General features: G+C 33.6%; 3 protein-coding genes across 4 annotated transcripts in view; all 3 read right to left on the bottom strand.

Moving 5' to 3' along the window:
• Positions 1–4,565, bottom strand: LOC112906754 (annexin B11-like). 2 transcript variants are annotated; one of them, XM_025981566.1, is made up of 7 exons: positions 4,249–4,565; positions 1,800–2,531; positions 1,417–1,593; positions 1,154–1,358; positions 940–1,092; positions 511–866; positions 1–334 (listed from the first exon to the last, which is right to left on the bottom strand). In XM_025981566.1, the coding sequence occupies exons 1-7, from the start codon at positions 4,282–4,284 to the stop codon at positions 278–280; spliced, it is 1,716 nt and encodes a 571-aa protein (XP_025837351.1). In that variant the 5' UTR covers positions 4,285–4,565; the 3' UTR covers positions 1–277. The 2 variants fall into 2 exon arrangements, with proteins under 2 accessions (XP_025837351.1, XP_025837352.1); XM_025981567.1 differs by lacking the exon at positions 1,800–2,531 and having other exon boundaries at positions 4,249–4,555.
• A 2,199-nt stretch (positions 4,566–6,764) lies between these two features.
• Positions 6,765–9,383, bottom strand: LOC108732226 (annexin B11). The gene is made up of 7 exons (XM_025981573.1): positions 9,190–9,383; positions 8,943–9,113; positions 8,529–8,733; positions 8,213–8,289; positions 7,853–8,104; positions 7,134–7,310; positions 6,765–6,980 (listed from the first exon to the last, which is right to left on the bottom strand). The coding sequence occupies exons 1-7, from the start codon at positions 9,196–9,198 to the stop codon at positions 6,924–6,926; spliced, it is 948 nt and encodes a 315-aa protein (XP_025837358.1). The 5' UTR covers positions 9,199–9,383; the 3' UTR covers positions 6,765–6,923.
• Positions 9,384–18,735: 9,352 nt separating this feature from the next.
• The window catches only part of LOC108732223, a 29,746-nt gene continuing 26,271 nt past the window's right edge, over positions 18,736–22,210 (bottom strand). Inside the window, exons 10-11 of the mRNA XM_025981572.1 lie at positions 20,836–21,227; positions 18,736–20,434 (exon numbers count right to left, since the gene is read on the bottom strand). Of these exons, the coding sequence (XP_025837357.1) occupies positions 20,086–20,434; positions 20,836–21,227 (741 nt within the window). The 3' untranslated portion in view covers positions 18,736–20,085. The remainder of the gene's footprint in view (positions 20,435–20,835; positions 21,228–22,210) is intronic.

The following is a 22,210-nucleotide window of genomic DNA, read 5'->3' as shown; positions in this document are numbered from 1 at the left end:
TTTATTACAGAACATTTTGTACTATATATAACAATAAAAAATTCGGTATATTAAAATATACAACAATAGCACTTATGCTTGTTGTAGACGAAATTGTCATTACAATTAACCACATAGGACAATATAAATTGGACACTTAAGTATAAGTAATACGATTAAAAAATATTTTTATTTTGTAAATGTGTGTATATGTTTTCGAGTAAATACATTATTCGTAAGAAGCGTTGAAGAATTTAAACGTATCAGATCTTAAGTTAGGCAAAATATGGGCGAATTTTTAGTAGTCCCCTATGAGGGCCAGAAGGCATTTTTTGTAGTCTCCCGAACAGTCACCCTGGAATGGAAAATAATTATAAATTATTGATACCTATAATTAAATCGATGCAGGCTTCGGGTTTTATTAAAGTATTTACGTGTTAGAAAACAAAAGAAATGGTTCAACATTTACTGATTGCTTCAATAAGTATTTAAAGAGTAAAACAATCTGAAAGCAGAATTTTGTGTTCTCACCTTTATAGCATCAGCTAACGTTTTTCCATATTGCGCGATATATTGTTGTTTAATATCTCCCATATCGATTTCACTTCTTGTCACAACAATTCTTATCAATTGTCTGTCATTTGTTCCCATCCCAGCCATGCTGGCATGTAAGCGTTTTGCGAAGAATCCTGGCAAGTTTCGTACAGCTCTTATAATGGCTAAAAGTCCTTGTTTTATATCTCCTGAAAATTCGTTCTTGATTGCCTCCTCTATATCATGGCCAGTGATGTTATGGTATTCGTTGAAAGTAGCGCGTAATTGATTGTAATTTCTTTGGCACAAAACCATATTAAATGTGGATTCGTCGGTACCAAATCTTAGTTCTCCTGTTAAGGGATGAACGGTAAAAATCGAGTAAAATTATTTTCTTAGATAGGTGAAGATTGTATTATGACTGACCTGCCTGAAGAAGTTCTCTTGCATCGTTTGCAGCAGTTGCTTGATTAACAACTCCACTTTCATCCCTTGAAGCATTACACAAGGATACCATTAACCTCTTGAAGTTTCCTCCTGTGTCACCCTTCAAATCCTCTTCTAATGATCGTCCATACACTAAAAATTAATTTCTTTGCTCATTTTGACCTACTTATTGTAAAATCTTTTAAAAACTCACTGGATTCATATGCATTACGTATAGTTCTGATCTCGCTGTTACTTAGTGTACAAAGAACTTCAATGAGAGTGTCTTCATCGGTACCAATGCCAGAAATTGCATCATGTAGTTCGCTTGCGTAAAACTGGGGCAAGGGTGTCATCATAGCCACAATCACGTTTTCAAAGTTCCCGCTTAGTTCGCTTTTCAAATTTTTGATTAAGTCCTGAAGGATACAAAAAGAATTATACAGATCGTTTTAAAAAATGAATGAATTTAATTACCTTTCCGTACATAGTTTTAAATTGTAGTGCAATTTCAAGTCTCTGTGCGTTTGTTCTTTTGGTTAGAACATTTATGATGGCTTTTTCGTCTGTTCCAAAGCCTTTCATAGCCCTTCGGAGGATCTCGGCATCTCCCCGTGGATCGAAGGGATTTGCAGGCAGAACTGTGGGGGACCTCTGAAAAACAATAAATAAAACGTTACGAATTGCAGGAGTGTTGTTTTAAAATGACTTTTTAGAGATTTGAGTAATTTTGACTACAGTTTTATAAAGACATGTTAGTAATGTAATGGTAAATGACAATATCAATTTGGAAAAAGGTTTCTAAAGTGAATTCATGAAATAAAGTACAGCGTACAAAGCAAAACTTAAGCGCAGCTCACCTTTTCCCTAACCACCTGTGTACTTTGATCATTCGATAAAATTGGGGAGATTGTGGGGTACATTTTTGACGGATTATTAGAATGAGAAGGATAACCGGAACTAGAATGCGAATAACCATGTCCTGAAGAAGCAGCAGGATAGCCAGAACTTGAACCAAAAGATCCTGAGTGAGTGTTAGATGAAGGGTAAGGCGAATCAGAGTGGGAAGTTGGATATCCAGGACTATGTCCTGCAGATGGATAACTTGCTTGCGGTCTTGAAGGAGGATATCCTGATCCAGCACTGCTAGGAGGATATCCTGAACCTGCACTGCTAGGAGGATACCCAGAACCTGCATTGCTAGAAGGATATCCTGAACCTGCACTGCTAGGAGGATACCCAGAACCTGCACTGCTAGGAGGATATCCTGAACCTGCTTTGCTAGGAGGATACCTAGAACCTGCATTGCTGGGGGGATATCCAGGACCTGAATTGGTAAGAGGGTATCCAGGTTGGGAATATGTTGATGGCGGATATCCTGGACCTGATGATGGTTCGGATGGTGCGGAAGGTTGGGATGGTGGAGGGTAGCTTGGCATTGGCATGTACATTGGCGCTCCCGCACTAAACCCTAGACTAGGGGGAAAAACTCCTCCTTGAGGAGGGTAGGTAGGCGCGCCAGTAGGGTAGGGTGGATGCGATGGTCCTCCGCTGGGATAAGGAGCTGGCATACCAGGTGCCGGATTCGGAGCCTAAATAAAATTATCAACGTTAGAACGTTGAATGGAAATAATAGGGTAAAGTATTTTGGAGGTGAAAAATAGGATCACTGTTTTCGATGCTTGCGGTAGTTTAGAATATGAGGGGTGTACTAAATTTAGTTTTTATAAAGCTACACAATATATTGCGGTTAGTTTTTCGTCATGCAGAGAGAGAGCGAGAGCAACGAAAGAAAAAATTGATGGCTTTGGTTAATATCATTTTATGTTAGAGATTGTTATTGTTAATGATTCAGTAATTTCAACGAATTTAATGAGAAAACCGATTTTTGATAACATTAATAATTTGAATTCAACAGTTATAACGCCGGTAATACAATGCGCTGGTTTGGTGTACAATAACATTGTGAAATACATGAATATTTTCATATCATAATTAGTTGATATAGTGCATAAATGAATTGGTGCGTTTTAGTTTTATGAGCCATAAATTGTTGTTTGATTCATGGCCATGTAGTTTTTTCCATTTTCAAATAAAAATTCTCGTCACAGGTCACGGTTTCATACACCTATATCAAATAAATGTATACACACTCACAAAAAAATTGTGCACAACTTGCCGTTAATTGTGGCTATATTCTGTACGAATTATAAAAATTCCGAATAAAACTTTATTTACTTATACACTTGTTAAATGAGAAATAAAATTTTGGATAAAGATTGCGCCGATATACCTGCTTTGAAAGACGAATCCAGTAAGGTATTTCACAGGCTTAAGAATAACGGATTATCCTTTCAACGGCTGTATTTCTAAGTAAAGTAGGTACCTGTTTCGGTACGTATTAGTTACGACAGTAAAAGTAGTAGTCATTTGTCTGATGAAATTACTTTTGCTTTTGATCATTCAATTGTCTTTATTCTACCATTATAATTTCCAATAAATACCTGGTAGTAATTATTGCCTAATGAGATGTTTAAATGATTTTGTATCACCGAGTACATTTTACTACATTCCTTTGTGAATTAGAAAGCTAAATTTTCACAAATAAATGTTTCAATTTGTCGTAAAACGATAAATAATAGCAACTTCGGCGTTTATGGCTTTATTTATAATTTAACTTTTTGTAGTGATGCAACGTTAATTGGAAGATTTCTACATTAATTTACAAATTAACGATAAAACTCTGTTTTGAAGTTCTTCCGAAAATAAGAACTAAATGAAACTTTAAAAAGGATAGTAAAATTTACAAAAGTTGTATCTGCTGATAAGTTATAATAACTGAAAAGTAATTTATAGGAAAAGCAGCAATAATGTGTTTACACTAAGTGGATTGTAAACCAATAAGCGATTTTCTTATTAAAAAATCATAAATCGTAATTAAGTAGTATACATGATGCGTTGTGCATTACCTAAAAATATACAACTACATTGTTTGGCTTTTTTTATTTTTGGTCATTTCGTCATCGGTAATTTTGGCTTTATAAGTTGTAGGCTTTTCCATATATAAAACACAAAATTAATTCGTTAAATAGGCATCAATCAATCATTGCAGAATGTTTATCAGTCGAAATCGATATTTACAATATAATAACATAACTTAAGTACACATGTTGAACAATTAAACAGCTCAAAAGAAAGACGTGCAACAAGTATCTAATAACAAGTATCATTAAGATTACGATTAAATAAATATATTGTTAAGGGATAAAGGAAAAATAGTGGATTAGCGATATCAGATTTTTTACATACCTGTTGATGGGATGGATAACCTCCTGGATAACTCATTGTGAATATTATTGTATGACACGAATTTCTCTTTTTGAATTACTTAAATTAAGAAAGCACTGAGTGTTTCACAAGCGAATAACGGTTGGCACACGAATTCTTTGGGTTAGGATACGACTGGTCCTTGTAGAACACAAGTAAATAATGGGTAGGCAGGCAGGTAGGTAGGTAGTTTACAAATAATAGCAAGTAAGGAATGTTTTTCATGTGAATAGGAGGGCTTTTCGGTGTTTCATGTAATTGTAATGTAAATGTAGAAAGAGTAGGGGGAAACAAACTGATTGCAAGGTCGGTAATTGTGATGTCACAAATTGTTAAACGAGGCCGTACGATCGTATTCGCGAACCGAAAGCATTAGCGTTTCTGAATGAAAATATAGAGAATTTGTAACATTTTTAAAGTGTTATTTTGATCTTTTATTACGTATTTTAACTTTCTGCTGATGGTATAAGAATAATACTACTGAAAATAAATTAAAAGAACTTTTATCAATTTAGAAAGTTATGTAACTTACTTCATTTGTGTTGTCTTTACCTACCGTAACTTTTCGATTCTAACCTACCCAAACCTAACGCTTTTAGTTGATTGTTTGCGATCATAGGGTTGTAGGGGTTATAGTAAGACAATACAAAGGTATCTGCGACTTACAGAATTACTATTTCCGAAGTTTAATTTTTTTTAAATTTTGAAAAAACTGCAATTTTCAAATTAATTATGTTTCTGCTGTGTGATGATTATTTTTTCAATATTAATGCATTTGCCCCATAAACTGCAATGTTTGAACCAAAAACCGCTTAACTAAGAAAAACGATCTTGACGAGGTTTCGTATTAGAAGGAGAAACATTGACGTAGTTTTTCAAAATATAAAATTTTATACTCTAGATTGGCTTTGATTCATTATTCATTGGAATAATAAACTGAACAAATGGATATCGTTTTTTATGGTTTATTCGAAATGAGGTTTTTTGTAAGTCAAATGATGTATAGTTTATTTTAGTTTGTTACGTTGTTTGTTATTAAAAAATAGGATTACACACTAATTGTTATTTAATAATTTTGTTTTTAATTTATTTACATACATCACGCGCCGCTACTGTTTTCTATCTAAAAGTTTATAAATAATGTGACTATTGTTGTGGTTTTAAATTTGTTTTCTTACGCTTCGGATATTCCCGAAACGTTTCTTGGAGTCGTTTTTGACGACACCGTTATCAGTTTCTAAAGGAAATTGTCTGTCTGTACGTCATAACGATGAATCAATACAATTACGGTTTTAATAAGGCGTGGTGAAACTAGTGATGATGCTCTTGTTCAATTTAAAAGGAAAATATCCTGGTTCCTTACGTACTAAATGACTCATCATACGCACGAGTTTGGGCGCACAAAAAAAAACATCGCTCAAGTCCTAGTAAAATATCTGAACATCGAGAGTATATGTTAATTTACTTTTCTTAAGTAGCTATAAATTATAAATTATATTTAATTATGTGTAATTGAGATGAAAATACTCGAACTTTCAGTAAAGTTGTATTTAACTATAGTGTGATACTCTTTTTTACTAAACCAGAAATGCCGAAACTTTAATCTGAAATAAGATGGCAGGTGAATTGTTATTAAGTATACATACGTATACATAGTGTTAGGATCTTCCCTGTTGAATACTATTAATTACTAATATTCTTTATTGTATATATAAGTAGCTTATCTAACCCAAAGTCATTATTTAGACAAATAAAGTAATATGGTGTGACCTTATTAAACAAATCATGTCATTTTAGTAAAAAGCTTTCTGACAATTATAATATTTCATGGAAATAAATAAATGTAAAAGTTGAGTTTGGACTTCTTCAGGTCAGTATAAGTCATAAAGAATATGTATTTAAGCTCTGTCCATAACAATGATACGTAAAAATCAGCGCGGATAAGGGTGGAAGATTTTTTATTGATTACAAGATTTTTCAATTAAAGGAGAATTGTATTGATTAAGTATAACTTTTGTTCAAGAAGGAATTATGTTGGTCAAATATTATTAACGAGAAGGAAAATGTCCGATGTAATTTATCTCGTAACTAATTAGTCGAGTTACCTGTAATTAAATACATTTTTTGTAAAGAAAGTTTAAATTTTAATTAAACTTATTCAGTAATATTAATTTATAATTTGATCAGTTCAATACACTTTTGATTTTCAATTGGTCATAAATTATGACTAGGGTGTAACGTACACACCATTATGGATTAATTAACTAATGACTAATTACTTACGTCGAGTAAGTAATTGCGCAACATTTAATTTTTTTAATCACCAATCGAGGTTAGTAGCACCCTTGCGGTTGACTGACTTTTTGTATGAGTGTTCATTTAGTAATAAAAAAGTAATATTATTCATTTTTAAATAACTGAAACAAATTTATAAAGGAAAGAAAACCCTTTATTTTCAAATATAGATAGCTATCACTTATAAAAGAAAGAACAAAAAAAAATCATTATAGGTATAATATAATATATAGGTAGTGATGCTTTTGGCAAGATTTAAATAATTATTGTAGCATCTACATCCCAAACCTTAACAGATAGATTCATTAAAATAGGTATTTATTTGTACGGATTTGTACGGAATCGTCTATATTTTCTTTTAATTACTCCTCTCCAGCAATGGCAAGAAGGCAGTGTTTGTAGTCTCCCGATGTATCGTTCTGTAAGAAACATTAAAACAGTTATATTAAAATTTATTTAATAAAAAGGTTAAAGTATTCAATGATGTTTGTTACTTTTATAATTGTAGGGGTTCTATAAAGAAATTTTTCATTTCCTTGCTTTATAATTAGACATTTGACGTTGAAACTCACCCTAATGAATTCTGCCAGACTTTTTCCATATTTTTCCTGAAACTTTGCTTTGATATCTCCCAAATCGATTTCCGATCGTGTGACAATTATTCTTATTAATGTTGTATCATCAGTTCCTATACGATCCATACTGGAATGGAGACGTTCCGCAAGAAAATCAATTTTGTCTTTTATGCACTGATCGTATAGAGAAAAGGAAAACAAAAAGCGTTACTACTGGTATTTGTATGCGTATTTAGCATTTTGTTTAAACGATTAAAAACAAAAATGCTTATGTCATATTGTTGTGATACAATTGTTAATATTCAAATGAGATGTAACGTACGTGCTTGTTAATTTGTCGTGTTTACATTTAAATTAGGTTTTTATCTCTTTATATCTTGGTACACAATTTGCTCAATAGTTTTACTCACTGATTTTATATTCTAACGTAATAAATTTAGTAAAGTGCTTCCGTTGTATCACACTTAAATCATATATGTTTATATTTATACATATTGTTAATATGAAAACTTTTAAAATGTATTGAGGTCCTTTGGGCTAGTAGTGTTATTCGAAATGGTTGAATGTATAGCAGTTCATTTTTTAAAAACAAAAAAAATTTTTACGGAAAATTACGTTTAAATACGAGTTATTGTACTCAAGTACATTATTTACGAATTTGACGGATTTTGAATGAATTAAAAATAAAAAATCGTAACGTTTGTCAATTGTTTTACCTTTACTAACGCAATGAGAACTCTTTTTGTGGTGCCCGAAAATTCGTTTTCGATGGCTTCTTCAAATTCATGTCCGGTGATATTCTGATAATCGGCGAAGATTAGTTTAAGTTGTTCTCGGTTTCTCTGACACAAAATTTGGTTGAATGCTGATTCGTCGGTCCCAGCGAAAAGTTCACCAGCGCGAAGCAAAGTTTGAGCGTCTTGGTGAGCTTTTTCTGTGTCCGTAATTCCAGACTCGTCCCTGCAAGCCTAATAAGCACGTGTTAAATTATAGTTGTGAGTCAATCAATTAATTGAATTGTCTTAAAATTTGTCAGTGTTTTTATCATATATAAAGTTTACATAAATTATCCTTACTGTTATTAGGGACACAAATAATCGTTTGAGCGTTCCGGAAGTGTCCGATTTAATATCATCTTCTAGGGGTCCATATTCTAGAATACAGGAGCTCATTTGAAAACAAATGAAAGTTATGTTTTTGGCATATCATCATTTTTCCCTTCATGTAAATTGTAACGTCTAATACGCGTACGAAATACCTATTTCAAATTTTAGTTAAAAAAATACTTATTTTAGTGGGTATTTTTTAAGTTACGAGTATTTGGGTAGGTATAATTTAAAAATTTATACATTTTGCATATATAACATTGTTTATTTAAATTATTTGACTTACTAGTTTCGTATGCCTCCCTGATATTTTTAATTTCATCGTTTGTATGAACTCCTAATATTTCTATAAGGGCGTCTTCGTCTGTGCCGACCCCGCTAATGGCTTTGTGTATTTGTTTTGCGTAATAATCAACAGTAGGGTACATTAAGGCCACCACCAAGTCTTCAAAATTTCCTCTTAATTCACTTTTCAATTCGTCGATTAAGTCCTTAAAAATGACATTTTCAGGACATTTGAATTTATCATTAGTATATTACTAGGTAGCATACTTAAATTAGTAATAATAATATGTATTTCCATTATTGTTTATAAAAATTTAAGCAAAAGTAAACAGAAATACGTTTTTGAGTTGCTCGTATTTATTTCTTCAAAAAATTTTTTTTTAATCAGGTATTTTATAACGAATGTTCTACTTACTTTTCCATACATAGTTTTGAATCTTTTCGCAATTTCTTGTCTTTGTTCATTGCTTCGTTTTGCTAAAATTTCGATAACTTTTTTCTCATCCGTCCCAAAGCCCTTGAATGCCTGCTTTAAGGCTTCGGCATCTTCAGTGGGATTGAAAGGACTAGCAGGACGAATAGTAGGCTTAAAATGAAAGATATATCAGAATGAAATGATAATTTTAAAAATGTTTTCGATAAATAAATAAAAAGGTACTTACATTGACCATATTGAGAATCTACCGGTCAGTCAATAATCTTTCAATGAACGGATGATGACGTGGGAGGGTATGTTACGTCCTTTCGGCTCTTAATGTTCAACAACAACTCGTTGGTCGGTCTGTCTCCGAACACTGCCCAGACTTGCTCGACGCTGGTCAAGAATTCTATCATCGTGGTACTTGTTGAATGTACTATAGAGAATGTCTTGTAGGTGCTTTGTTGCCACATTGGCTTAAAAAGAATTAGCTATAGATTTTTATTAAAGTAGGTACCAGTTGTTTAGAAGTTAGAATTGTTCTTATATGATTGTGACCACTATAAGACGGGGGTAGGCAGGGGTTTAATCTCGGTATCGGGAATTAAGATGCCATACCCCAAAAGAAAACAGAGAACCCTAATTGGGACCATTCTGTTGTACGTTTTTCTGTTCGTCAAAACCTTTTTTCGCAGGAACGCGTAGAAGTATCAAGTGGAAATTCATATTAAATACTTAGGTCTGTAATAAAAAAATCAAACTTCTAAATCAAGGCAATTAAATGATACTGCCGTTTATGCCGCAGGGAATTAAAACCTGCAGGGTATTTCCTGTTGCCCTACAATGAAATTTAGTAAGAAGTCACATCACGAAAAAAAAAGTAATTCTTTAACTGTAATATTGTAATTATACGTTTTGGAGGCAGATTTTTGGGGAACTAAAAACATACTCGGAAAATCTGGAAAAATCATCTAGTCAATTCTCTTTATTGACGAACGATTATACCTACAAGTGTGCTCGGAATCCTTGTTGTGCGGGTTCTACTTGCCGTTAAATAATTCAGAGAAANGAAGTCACTTCTATGTTCGCGAACGGTTAAAAGAAATTCGAAAAACGTTATTAAAGGTGTATGTTTGGAGCGTGGCACTGTACGGGTGCGAAACATGGACGGTGGGCGCGGCGGAAAAGAAAAGGTTAGAAGCGTTGAAAATGTGGTGTTACAGGCGAATGATGAGGATACCGTGGGTAGAGAAAGTTAGAAATGAAGAAGTATTAGAAAGGATAGGAGAATGGAGGACTCCATGGAAGTCCATAAGAAATAGGCGAGACACCTTCTCAGGCCTGAAGGTCTAGTCAGAGACATATTAGAGGCGGAAGCGGTAGTTAAGAGGGGTAGAAGTAGACCAAGATTAGACTACTGTTCGCAATTAGTTAAGGATGTGGGTTGTTCTAGTTTTAGGGAAATGCGAAAATTAGGCCAGGATAGGAAAGAGTGGAGATGCGTGTCCAGCCGGTCTTAGGACTGACGACCTTATGATGATGAGAATGATACGTATAACGCCATTTTGTTATAATTGATTGAGTCAGTCATCTGTCTGCCTTTAATTTTAATAATTTGATCATATAAAAAGTTATCTAGATAACGCGAAAATAGTATGTTTTTTTAAGTATGGCGCCAAAACCGTTTCCAAACAGAGATGGATGTAAGCACTTTAACATTTTGATCCTTGATCCCAAGGATGTAATCGCCTCGATGGTGTTGGCAGTGTAAAAATGTATTGCATCAAATACTGCTACCTCGTTTACGTAGCCGTGTTAAATGATATGCATTCATAAAGAGAACTCGTTATCATTATTTGAACACAGGTTATTTTCATTGGATGAATCGCAATAAAGACATTATTACAGTCGATGTTCTATATACATACAATAGATTTTATTACAGTAGTGTCTATTAAAAATAAGTAAGGAAGGCAACCTATCTCGTATCAGACGAAAAACATTATCAGTTATCACATATTCACATCTTTTTATTATTTATCTGACATGTTATTAATTTGGACAAAAACAGGTAGGTCCTTTTCGAGATACGGCTAGGCATCCTTTCCTTACCTATCAATGCACAGTACTGTATATATACACATTATTATCTACAGAAAAATTACAAAAGTCAGTCATAAAGTCCGCCACGGTTTACAAAATTTATGATTTTTTAAATATTCTACAATGTGACTCAAAATTCTTGATAGTTTTGTTGCATTTATCCATGCATTGACGTTTTTTGTTATAACTTGGCACCCTTTCAAAGCCAAAAAGTAGTCAAAACACCAATGCATAAGACTACCCTTTTTTTTTTTGAAGCCCGCTGTTTTTTTTTTTAATATTTTCGTGGCAGTGATTTACTAAAACTGAAATAACATGAAAATTTGAAGGGTAGGTAGATGTTTTGGTAACGGGTTATTAGATACGTTATTGCAAACTTCGTCATTTAAAATGATATCCATAACGTCGATAGTTTTGTATAGTATGTTTTATAGTTGTTTATTTAACTTACGAAAATTGGTGGAGTTGAATAACGACAAATAATTAATTTCTATTCAAAGTTTTGACATGAAAACAAGAAATATTGATAATTTTGTTTGCATTAAATTTTATAAGTTCGTTATTTTATTCTTAAGATAGAAAAATGAGAGCAAAAAGGACACTTTTTTAGATCTAAAGGGATAGTCAGAGACATATCAAAAGCAGAAACAGGACTATCTAACTATGATTTGAAGTATTAATTATTATTTGTCGTTATTTTTCCCCTTATTTACCTCTTTTTGGATTGGGTGAATTTGCCAATAACAAAATATTTTTCTTAAAGAAATACAATAACTGTGAACCATTAATTTACACACAAAAATATTTCTAAATATGAAAATATATTTTGTTTTCATGTTTCTCTACAAAAATATGAAACCAATAACAGATAAAATATTTAAATCGAAAGTGAAACTTCTGAAATATGTCTTAATAGATTTTTTATTATATTTATAGATTATGTTGCATCGAATACTGTAACGTATTGTACAATATTACAATTTCGTATAAATATAAATATTACTTGTTGTTGCAAAATTGTATTTTTCAATTCACATTACTAAAAAGAGTTATCTAGGTAACTTTTTTGAAGGCACAGAGTACGCACTATTTTTTTACTAAAAGTTTACATAATCGACTTTATTGACATTTTGTGCCTCTTCTGATTAATGAATTTTTTTTTTCAAAGAAGTTTGAGACTGACTATTAACAAATTGAAATTTTGTGCTGTTTGTAATTGACACTGGCGATACTGATTGTTTGGAATCCTAAAAATCGTCTAGCAAGGGATGATAGGTAGGTGAACATTAGAACAGGATTAGTTATCACTTTTTATCATTCGGTTATTTGTAAATATTATCTAAATCGATATCTTTTTTCCTGCATGAATTGGATATTATATATATTTAATTGAATACCTATATAGAATTACTATTTCCGAAGTTTAATTTTTTTTAAATTTTGAAAAAACTGTGCAATTTTCAAATTAATTATGTTTCTGCTGTGTGATGATTATTTTTTCAATATTAATGCATTTGGTGTAGGGATAGATATACAGGTGCAAAATATTAGTATGTTTAGATAGCAAGAGTTCGATACAACTTATTGTGTGAAAACAAATAAAAATACAACAAAAATACTGGTATGCAAGGGAAGAAAAAGTAAGTAAAGAGCGAATATAAAGATAGGAGATGAAAAATTAGAAGAAGTGGCTGATTTTAGGTATCTAGGATGTCAAATAAGTCAGGACGGAAAGAGTAGTAGGTATATAAAGCTGAGGACAGCGCAGGGTCGAGTCGCCTTCAGTAAAAAGAAGTCACTTCTATGTTCGCGAACGGTTAAAAGAAATTCGAAAAACGTTATTAAAGGTGTATGTTTGGAGCGTGGCACTGTACGGGTGCGAAACATGGACGGTGGGCGCGGCGGAAAAGAAAAGGTTAGAAGCGTTGAAAATGTGGTGTTACAGGCGAATGATGAGGATACCGTGGGTAGAGAAAGTTAGAAATGAAGAAGTATTAGAAAGGATAGGAGAATGGAGGACTCCATGGAAGTCCATAAGAAATAGGCGAGACACCTTCTCAGGCCTGAAGGTCTAGTCAGAGACATATTAGAGGCGGAAGCGGTAGTTAAGAGGGGTAGAAGTAGACCAAGATTAGACTACTGTTCGCAATTAGTTAAGGATGTGGGTTGTTCTAGTTTTAGGGAAATGCGAAAATTAGGCCAGGATAGGAAAGAGTGGAGATGCGTGTCCAGCCGGTCTTAGGACTGACGACCTTATGATGATGAGAATGATACGTATAACGCCATTTTGTTATAATTGATTGAGTCAGTCATCTGTCTGCCTTTAATTTTAATAATTTGATCATATAAAAAGTTATCTAGATAACGCGAAAATAGTATGTTTTTTTAAGTATGGCGCCAAAACCGTTTCCAAACAGAGATGGATGTAAGCACTTTAACATTTTGATCCTTGATCCCAAGGATGTAATCGCCTCGATGGTGTTGGCAGTGTAAAAATGTATTGCATCAAATACTGCTACCTCGTTTACGTAGCCGTGTTAAATGATATGCATTCATAAAGAGAACTCGTTATCATTATTTGAACACAGGTTATTTTCATTGGATGAATCGCAATAAAGACATTATTACAGTCGATGTTCTATATACATACAATAGATTTTATTACAGTAGTGTCTATTAAAAATAAGTAAGGAAGGCAACCTATCTCGTATCAGACGAAAAACATTATCAGTTATCACATATTCACATCTTTTTATTATTTATCTGACATGTTATTAATTTGGACAAAAACAGGTAGGTCCTTTTCGAGATACGGCTAGGCATCCTTTCCTTACCTATCAATGCACAGTACTGTATATATACACATTATTATCTACAGAAAAATTACAAAAGTCAGTCATAAAGTCCGCCACGGTTTACAAAATTTATGATTTTTTAAATATTCTACAATGTGACTCAAAATTCTTGATAGTTTTGTTGCATTTATCCATGCATTGACGTTTTTTGTTATAACTTGGCACCCTTTCAAAGCCAAAAAGTAGTCAAAACACCAATGCATAAGACTACCCTTTTTTTTTTTGAAGCCCGCTGTTTTTTTTTTTAATATTTTCGTGGCAGTGATTTACTAAAACTGAAATAACATGAAAATTTGAAGGGTAGGTAGATGTTTTGGTAACGGGTTATTAGATACGTTATTGCATTTTACTAGGTAATGTTGTTATTAAATTTTCAGAAATTAATACATTCATATTACATAATTCATTATTTTTCAACGTTCAGGATGAATAAATTATACTTTCAGGCTTATACAATTATTTTGACAAGTTATAGTAACCACTTAACATACACGAATTGGATGCCATTTTGCAATCACTCTCGACAATTGCAAAATTAAATTAAAATATAGTATAAACAACAATTAATAGTGCCGAATGGTCTGGTGTTATACCTGTGTATTGCTTAAAACGTATGGCAGTTAATGTTTTTCATCACAGGCTGAGTAATAAAGAACATTTAACATCTCAAGATGTCCGAGTCATCTATATAAGAGTGTTGATTGGTAAAGTTATTTTTCAACACTCTTCAGTTTTGTAACCATCCGTGCAAAACGTTGTGGTTCGTCTAAGAACAAAAACTCGAGCAACAGTCCATAAAATTAGCAGTTCATATTTTTGTTTTAAAAGTTTTAGTGGTAAATCAAGCAAAAAAACAACTGAAAATTTTTCTGGCATGGAAAGCTATCTTTATGTAACAAAACGCTTTTGGTCAGTGTCCTTTCTAAGCTGTCAGACGTGGATGGTAATTAAAAACTCTTTGGTTCTCTTTAGCACGCCGTAAATAGCTTGGATAGAACATCGACCAACCCCTACCTTCTTAATAAGTATACACAGCGTAGTGAACATTGCGATTCAATGATCAACAATGTCTTTTTCTAATAAAGTCAGAGTAATCTGTCTAAGACCCCTCTCTCCCTTTGATGAGATTTACCGTATTTATCGATTAATTTTTGAAGTGAAACTTGTATATAGAAGGGGGGTATTACATTTTCTTCAGTCACGAAAAAGCGTTACGGCTGCGTGGAGGGGGTAGACGGTATATCGCGTGGTGAGAGGCGGCAGCAGCCGCGGGAGAGAAAGGCTGGCAGTATCGGAGAGGAGAGGGCAACGGCTGTATTATATGGATATAATGCGCAGCCGTGCTGAGAGCGGGGAGTCCGCTAGAGTCCCGGCGGCGTGTGCTGTGCTCAGCTGCTGTTTTCTTACCTCTGCTCTCCACGAGGCTGGGCATCATTGCCTTTATTTGCGGTTTGTGTAAAAACCAAATCATAATTTGCAGTAAACCTTTGAAAACGAAATATGTACTGGGATGCATAGTAGAAGTAAAACTTCAAAGGACAAGTGGAACAACGAATGGCAACGGACAATTGGAAAAATATTTATTAGATAGGTTTTTTGTTATACTTATTAAATTATTACTGCTGGTGTTTAATTGACAGATTTCTGACATTTTGATATCTTTATTAGAAGAAGACTTTGTTGAACATTATTGAATATGGGGATAGGTAAATGCAAATGACATTCAGTTTGCTGTATATACGTTTAGGTATGTATTTTGATGAAAATTGTAATAATTAGAGATACCGTAATATGGACATATAGTTGCAGCTAAAGCTGATATTAGACTTCCTTTTCAAAAAAAAAAAATTGAATTGGATGACAATGCTTGCAGTTTTCAATTTTCTAATAAAATTTAAATTGTTGTATTATTTCGAAATGAATTTGATTTTTTTAGTAATTATATTCTATTATCTGCAGGATACAAAAAACGTGTTTTTGAAGAATCTAGTATCGTTTTAGTATCTATCTATTAATTTAAGTTCATTTCAAACTCTTAAAGCCCCAATTTTTTATTCCTATGGTTTGGAACACATTACATAGATAGGTAGGTACTCTTTTTGTCTCTACCTCGTAGTTAAGATTGTCTCTTCTTAATGGACTGTGCATATAAAAGAAACATTTCTTTTTGCACGGATCTCGACGGCAGTGAAAATTTTCAAGATCATACCGTTTATTGTTTATACGTAAATATACACTCGTAATAAGAATTACTAAAGACTCTTTACTTGTAGATCATGGTAGTTATAATATGCATATTATATAATAATAGGTCAACAAAAGGAAGAGCAGTCCAGACACCGAGTCCAAATCTGGTTTCAAAATTTTTGGATATCCCAACCTTAAGAAAATGCAAATTTTGAGAGCATTACTGCGTGAAAAAAAGGGGCATAATAACTAAAAGGGTAGCCATTTCCGAGATATCTTTTATCAGTATTTGGATTTGAGACCAAGATACTTATTCAATTCTTGGCCCAGATTCGAATTTACTTTCGGAAAATGCATATATAGAAAATTATCACTATTTTTGTGTTTTTTTAACCATAATAGTGCGTCCTTTTTTTGGCACCCCTCTCTTTTTTGAATACATTACTATGGGAAGATGAAAAAAAAAAATAAAAAAAAATCAGTTGTCTGTAAAGTCGGTTTACTGACGATAGTTGAACGTGACAACGTCATAAGAAAATACTGATGGAATGGTTTCATTTTTCAAAAGAAAATTTTAATTTTATTTGTTTGATAGATATTTTGTATGGATATAGAGATGGAGGTAAATGGAAATGTATTACTGTATAGCAGCTGTCCACGCGGACGCATCGCTCACTCAAGTAGGAGAGAGACAGATGTCGAACGCTGCCGAACGCGGAGGCCGATTGTGCCTCTTTGTCGCTGATTCCGCGCTCTCGCTTGCACTTCAAGCCTTAAATGGAACGCCTCAGAGCGAGGTAACGCCGCATGAGTCATGTTTTTTCGTGCGTGCAGCCGGTATCGAATTATAAGACGTTGTCACGTCAAAAAGAAAGTAAACGCTTTGGGTGTATTCTTCAACGGTGGCGCACTGAAGTACGACCCAGAAAAGCTCTAGAAATTGAAATTTTAAGATATCCTAACTTCAAAATCAAACAAGCCGAAAAAGTCATACTATTCATGTAGTAATGTTCACAAAGGGCCAAAAATTGAATGTTTTGGTATTTAAAGTAAGGATAATCCAATATCCAGATATGTTGCAGCAATTTTGATACTAGATTCAGAATCAGTGCGGCAAACTGCGTCGGAAATGATTTCTGTGGTCTTAGTTGTTTCCAGATACACGTTAACCTGTGATAATTAGCGACTTTATTAAAGTCAATTTATATTTATGTCCTTTGTAACCGTAAGCATTCTGAAATGATAAGATTTCATCTAACAAGTCCTCCCTGTAATTTGTATTCCTGGGTTTCTAAGCCTAATGCCTTAAATTGGATAAAACTCTAACAGGTACTATAACAAATTTATATACGCTTTTTACATATTTTTAATCGAGAAACTGTCAGCTTAGGTACTGGTTTTCTCGAATGTTGCGATAAAGAAATTTAAAATGTGTCAAAATCAGTCTTAAATTAAAGGACTTTAAACAAGGAATTGTATGAGCGATTAATTTACTAGAAATATCAAATTATTCAAATTATTAAATTTCCTCTTCNAATGAATTTGATTTTTTTAGTAATTATATTCTATTATCTGCAGGATACAAAAAACGTGTTTTTGAAGAATCTAGTATCGTTTTAGTATCTATCTATTAATTTAAGTTCATTTCAAACTCTTAAAGCCCCAATTTTTTATTCCTATGGTTTGGAACACATTACATAGATAGGTAGGTACTCTTTTTGTCTCTACCTCGTAGTTAAGATTGTCTCTTCTTAATGGACTGTGCATATAAAAGAAACATTTCTTTTTGCACGGATCTCGACGGCAGTGAAAATTTTCAAGATCATACCGTTTATTGTTTATACGTAAATATACACTCGTAATAAGAATTACTAAAGACTCTTTACTTGTAGATCATGGTAGTTATAATATGCATATTATATAATAATAGGTCAACAAAAGGAAGAGCAGTCCAGACACCGAGTCCAAATCTGGTTTCAAAATTTTTGGATATCCCAACCTTAAGAAAATGCAAATTTTGAGAGCATTACTGCGTGAAAAAAAGGGGCATAATAACTAAAAGGGTAGCCATTTCCGAGATATCTTTTATCAGTATTTGGATTTGAGACCAAGATACTTATTCAATTCTTGGCCCAGATTCGAATTTACTTTCGGAAAATGCATATATAGAAAATTATCACTATTTTTGTGTTTTTTTAACCATAATAGTGCGTCCTTTTTTTGGCACCCCTCTCTTTTTTGAATACATTACTATGGGAAGATGAAAAAAAAAAATAAAAAAAAATCAGTTGTCTGTAAAGTCGGTTTACTGACGATAGTTGAACGTGACAACGTCATAAGAAAATACTGATTAAATGGTTTCATTTTTCAAAAGAAAATTTTAATTTTATTTGTTTGATAGATATTTTGTATGGATATAGAGAAGGAGGTAAATGGAAATGTATTATTGTATAGCAGCTGTCCACGCGGACGCATCGCTCACTCAAGTAGGAGAGAGACAGATGTCGAACGCTGCCGAACGCGGAGGCCGATTGTGCCTCTTTGTCGCTCGTTCCGCGCTCTCGCTTGCACTTCAAGCCTTAAATGGAACGCCTCAGAGCGAGGTAACGCCGCATGAGTCATGTTTTTTCGTGCGTGCAGCCGGTATCGAATTATAAGACGTTGTCACGTCAAAAAGAAAGTAAACGCTTTGGGTGTATTCTTCAACGGTGACGCACTGAAATACGACCCAGAAAGGCTCTAGAAATTGAAATTTTAAGATATCCTAACTTCAAAATCAAACAAGCCGAAAAAGTCATACTATTCATGTAGTAATGTTCACAAAGGGCCAAAAATTGAATGTTTTGGTATTTAAAGTAAGGATAATCCAATATCCAGATATGTTGCAGCAATTTTGATACTAGATTCAGAATCAGTGCGGCAAACTGCGTCGGAAATGATTTCTGTGGTCTTAGTTGTTTCCAGATACACGTTAACCTGTGATAATTAGCGACTTTATTAAAGTCAATTTATATTTATGTCCTTTGTAACCGTAAGCATTCTGAAATGATAAGATTTCATCTAACAAGTCCTCCCTGTAATTTGTATTCCTGGGTTTCTAAGCCTAATGCCTTAAATTGGATAAAACTCTAACAGGTACTATAACAAATTTATATACGCTTTTTACATATTTTTAATCGAGAAACTGTCAGCTTAGGTACTGGTTTTCTCGAATGTTGCGATAAAGAAATTTAAAATGTGTCAAAATCAGTCTTAAATTAAAGGACTTTAAACAAGGAATTGTATGAGCGATTAATTTACTAGAAATATCAAATTATTCAAATTATTAAATTTCCTCTTCGAATAACGCGTTTGATTAATTTTTAATGACGGTTTTTAGTACTAAATTAAACTTCCTTTCTAATGGATTTCGAATTTATTAGGAATAGCGAACGAAAGCTTTTGTTTAATGTACCATTGTGTTTACTTAGGGTTTCTATTAAAATAACCTTTAGAGTGAAATTTATTTACAACTAATTAATTTTATTTACTTGTACGTGATACTTTATCTTGTTAAAAAATGTCATTCGTTCCTTGTCTAAATAAAATAAGGTATAAAATATGTTCCTGAAAAAAGGAAATAGAAATAATAAATGGCCGAATTTTTTTTTGGAAGATTTTGGGTCAATTCAAAACGAACGAACGCTCTGCGCGCGGGTCAAACTTCTCGTATGTTTTGCGTTTTCCCATTGGTTTTTGGTTTAAGTAGCACCCACCTATTCTAAAATTATTCTTTTATATGTACTTTAAGAAGTAAGGTTTAGAATTATAAAAAAGGAAAACGCCGTTTCGATGCCGGTATTTTAGACAAGACAAACCAGATCCCAGCTGAACATTGGTCCTTCGCGAAATGTGTTAGGGAACAACAAGGAAATTCTGTACGAATCCTCGAGACGTAAAGGTCAGACGGTCGTGACTCTGTCGACTTCGACGTATCGTACAGAATTGTCGCTGTGTCAGCAAATAATGCCCTTTTCGTCGATGATGGCAGTGTCCGAAGACAGACTTCTCAGTCTCGTTTGAAGGAACGATCTGGTCCTTCGTCGCTTGCATAGTTTCCACACAACGAAGAAGGCGGTGGTACAGAGTAGAATGATGCCCATAAGACCCAGGAACAGATACAGGGGAGGCAGTTGGAAGATGAACGAGCAGTGGGTCAGCGCTTCGTCTATCCCGGAAGGACAGTCCTCTACACCGTCACACCAGACTGTCGAGTTTATACAGGCGTCGATTTCCGGGCAACGGTAGAGACATTCTTCCGCTTTCGTCCACAAAAGGTTGAGACCGTTGGATGGGAAAACTCGTCTAAATTACAAAAAAAGTATGGTTACTACCACGCACCGTTCATAATCCTCTGGAACTTTCCCCGTCTCGTAAATGTGACTAACTAGCTTAAACATACAATCCCCAACCTTTTGTCCTGCATGTTTTAGAATTTCCTATGTATCCCATCTGTGCCTGACGCCTTATTATTCTTTTAGTTTACGTTTTAGGTTAGATTAAGTTAGCATAGATTGCGCTGGATTGACTTGGGTTGAATTGTACTGTTTCATCATGTTATGTATGGTTGGTAAGGAAGGAAAAGTACGGCAAGTTGGCATGGCGCATGTTTGACCGGGTTAGGTTAAGTTAGGTTAGGTTAGGTTAGTTTAATTTTTTAAAGAATTATTTTCAAAAATTAGTTTAATGATGTTCAGGATATTTACCTTCTTGACAATTCCAGCCATCTGACCGAATAAGTTCCCTCCTCTTTACCTAAAAACTCAACAACTATGCTTCGCGATAGTTCGTTGCCTAAATAGTCAATTCCAATTTTATCAACTGAAAACGACTTAAGTCCGTGATCCTTTTTGCGATGCCATCCTTCAGAGAATATTTCGACCAAATTGTATCTCGTGGTGGTAGAATAAGGACAGACGATGGCGGTGTAGAGGGACGTGTGAACCGTAATTCTGTTGGCGCTCAAACATTTCATCGGAGACACCTTTGTCTCATTTCCATCGTGGCTGAAGTGCTGAAGGATGACTCCATGAATTTTAACGTAAAGGTATTTGCGTCCCGTCGGAATTATTACTCTCGGGTAGTTTTCGCAGTTGAGCTGAAATTGAAAAGGTGTAAAAGAGGGGAAATGAGCTCTTAACAAGTGCTTCCCGATTCGCACCACGGTAAAACTGGAACAACAGGAGAACGTAAAGTAAAGAGTTGTTAATTTTAATTTAACCCTAACGAATACACAGGGAGTAACTCAAAAAGTTATTTGCGCTTGTATTATATAAAATATTGTGTTAATTTAGTCGTGGTTTTTCGGGCTTTCTGGCCGTCGTCTTTCAAGGTTAATCCTCGACGTTTCGTCGCCACGCCCGGACAACATCTTCAGAAGATTTTACTGCTGTTGCTGCTGTGGTCAGTAGAGAAATGTGTACTCTACATTAACGTTTGCCGCGAAAGTTTAACCCAAATAGTGATTGTGTTAATTAATTGACATCTGATTGATTAGACTCCAGTTTTAGGTTATTAAATTTTTTTTGTAGTAGATAATCGTTCTTGCGGAGAACAATAACTATAATAATAATAATAAACTTTTATTAAATCGATAATGAGGCCTCTTTGCTTTTATTAATAATTAATTCGTTAATGAATACTAGGTGTATGGCAATTTTTGGAAGAAATCAGAAAGGTAGAAGACAAAAATCGCAAATGATGATTTTTGATGGTTTAATGATTGATCTTTTATGTCATTATTTCAAAAACGTTTACTGTTACATGCAATAAATACAAATAATATTTAAGAAAACAGGACAAAAAGAAAGATACGTTCTTTATATCATATTAAATAAATAAAAAAAAAATAAACAATATCGTTTTTAATTAATGTAAAGAGGTCGTGGTTTCATATCTATCTGGATACATATAATTTTATTAAAAATACGAAATTAGCTCAAGTTGAAAATGTTGCATTTAGGTATACGCGAATTGAATAAATTCGCTCACGGTAGCGTGTGCATGTTTATCATTCTTGAAATGTAAATGAAGGCATTCTTATGTACGCTGGGATATTTACATCTAAGAGAAAGCGCATAA

This window comes from Agrilus planipennis, unplaced genomic scaffold (assembly GCF_000699045.2).
Source record: "Agrilus planipennis isolate EAB-ADULT unplaced genomic scaffold, Apla_2.0 scaffold38, whole genome shotgun sequence".
Lineage (NCBI taxonomy): Eukaryota > Metazoa > Arthropoda > Insecta > Coleoptera > Buprestidae > Agrilus > Agrilus planipennis.
The sequence above is the reverse complement of the archived record's forward strand: the minus strand, read 5'-3'. Positions and strand labels throughout refer to the sequence as shown.

Coding starts and splice junctions, on each gene's coding strand:
- LOC112906754 (XM_025981566.1), bottom strand. CDS start 4,284: ATGAGTTATCCAGGAGGTTATCCATCCCATCAACAG. Junction 2,532..4,248: donor GTTATCCATCCCATCAACAG/GTATGTAAAAAA, acceptor AATTTTATTTAG/GCTCCGAATCCGGCACCTGG. Junction 1,093..1,153: donor ACGTAATGCATATGAATCCA/GTGAGTTTTTAA, acceptor ATTAATTTTTAG/TGTATGGACGATCATTAGAA.
- LOC108732226 (XM_025981573.1), bottom strand. Junction 8,290..8,528: donor CAGGGAGGCATACGAAACTA/GTAAGTCAAATA, acceptor CCTGTATTCTAG/AATATGGACCCCTAGAAGAT. Junction 8,105..8,212: donor TATTTGTGTCCCTAATAACA/GTAAGGATAATT, acceptor CGTGCTTATTAG/GCTTGCAGGGACGAGTCTGG.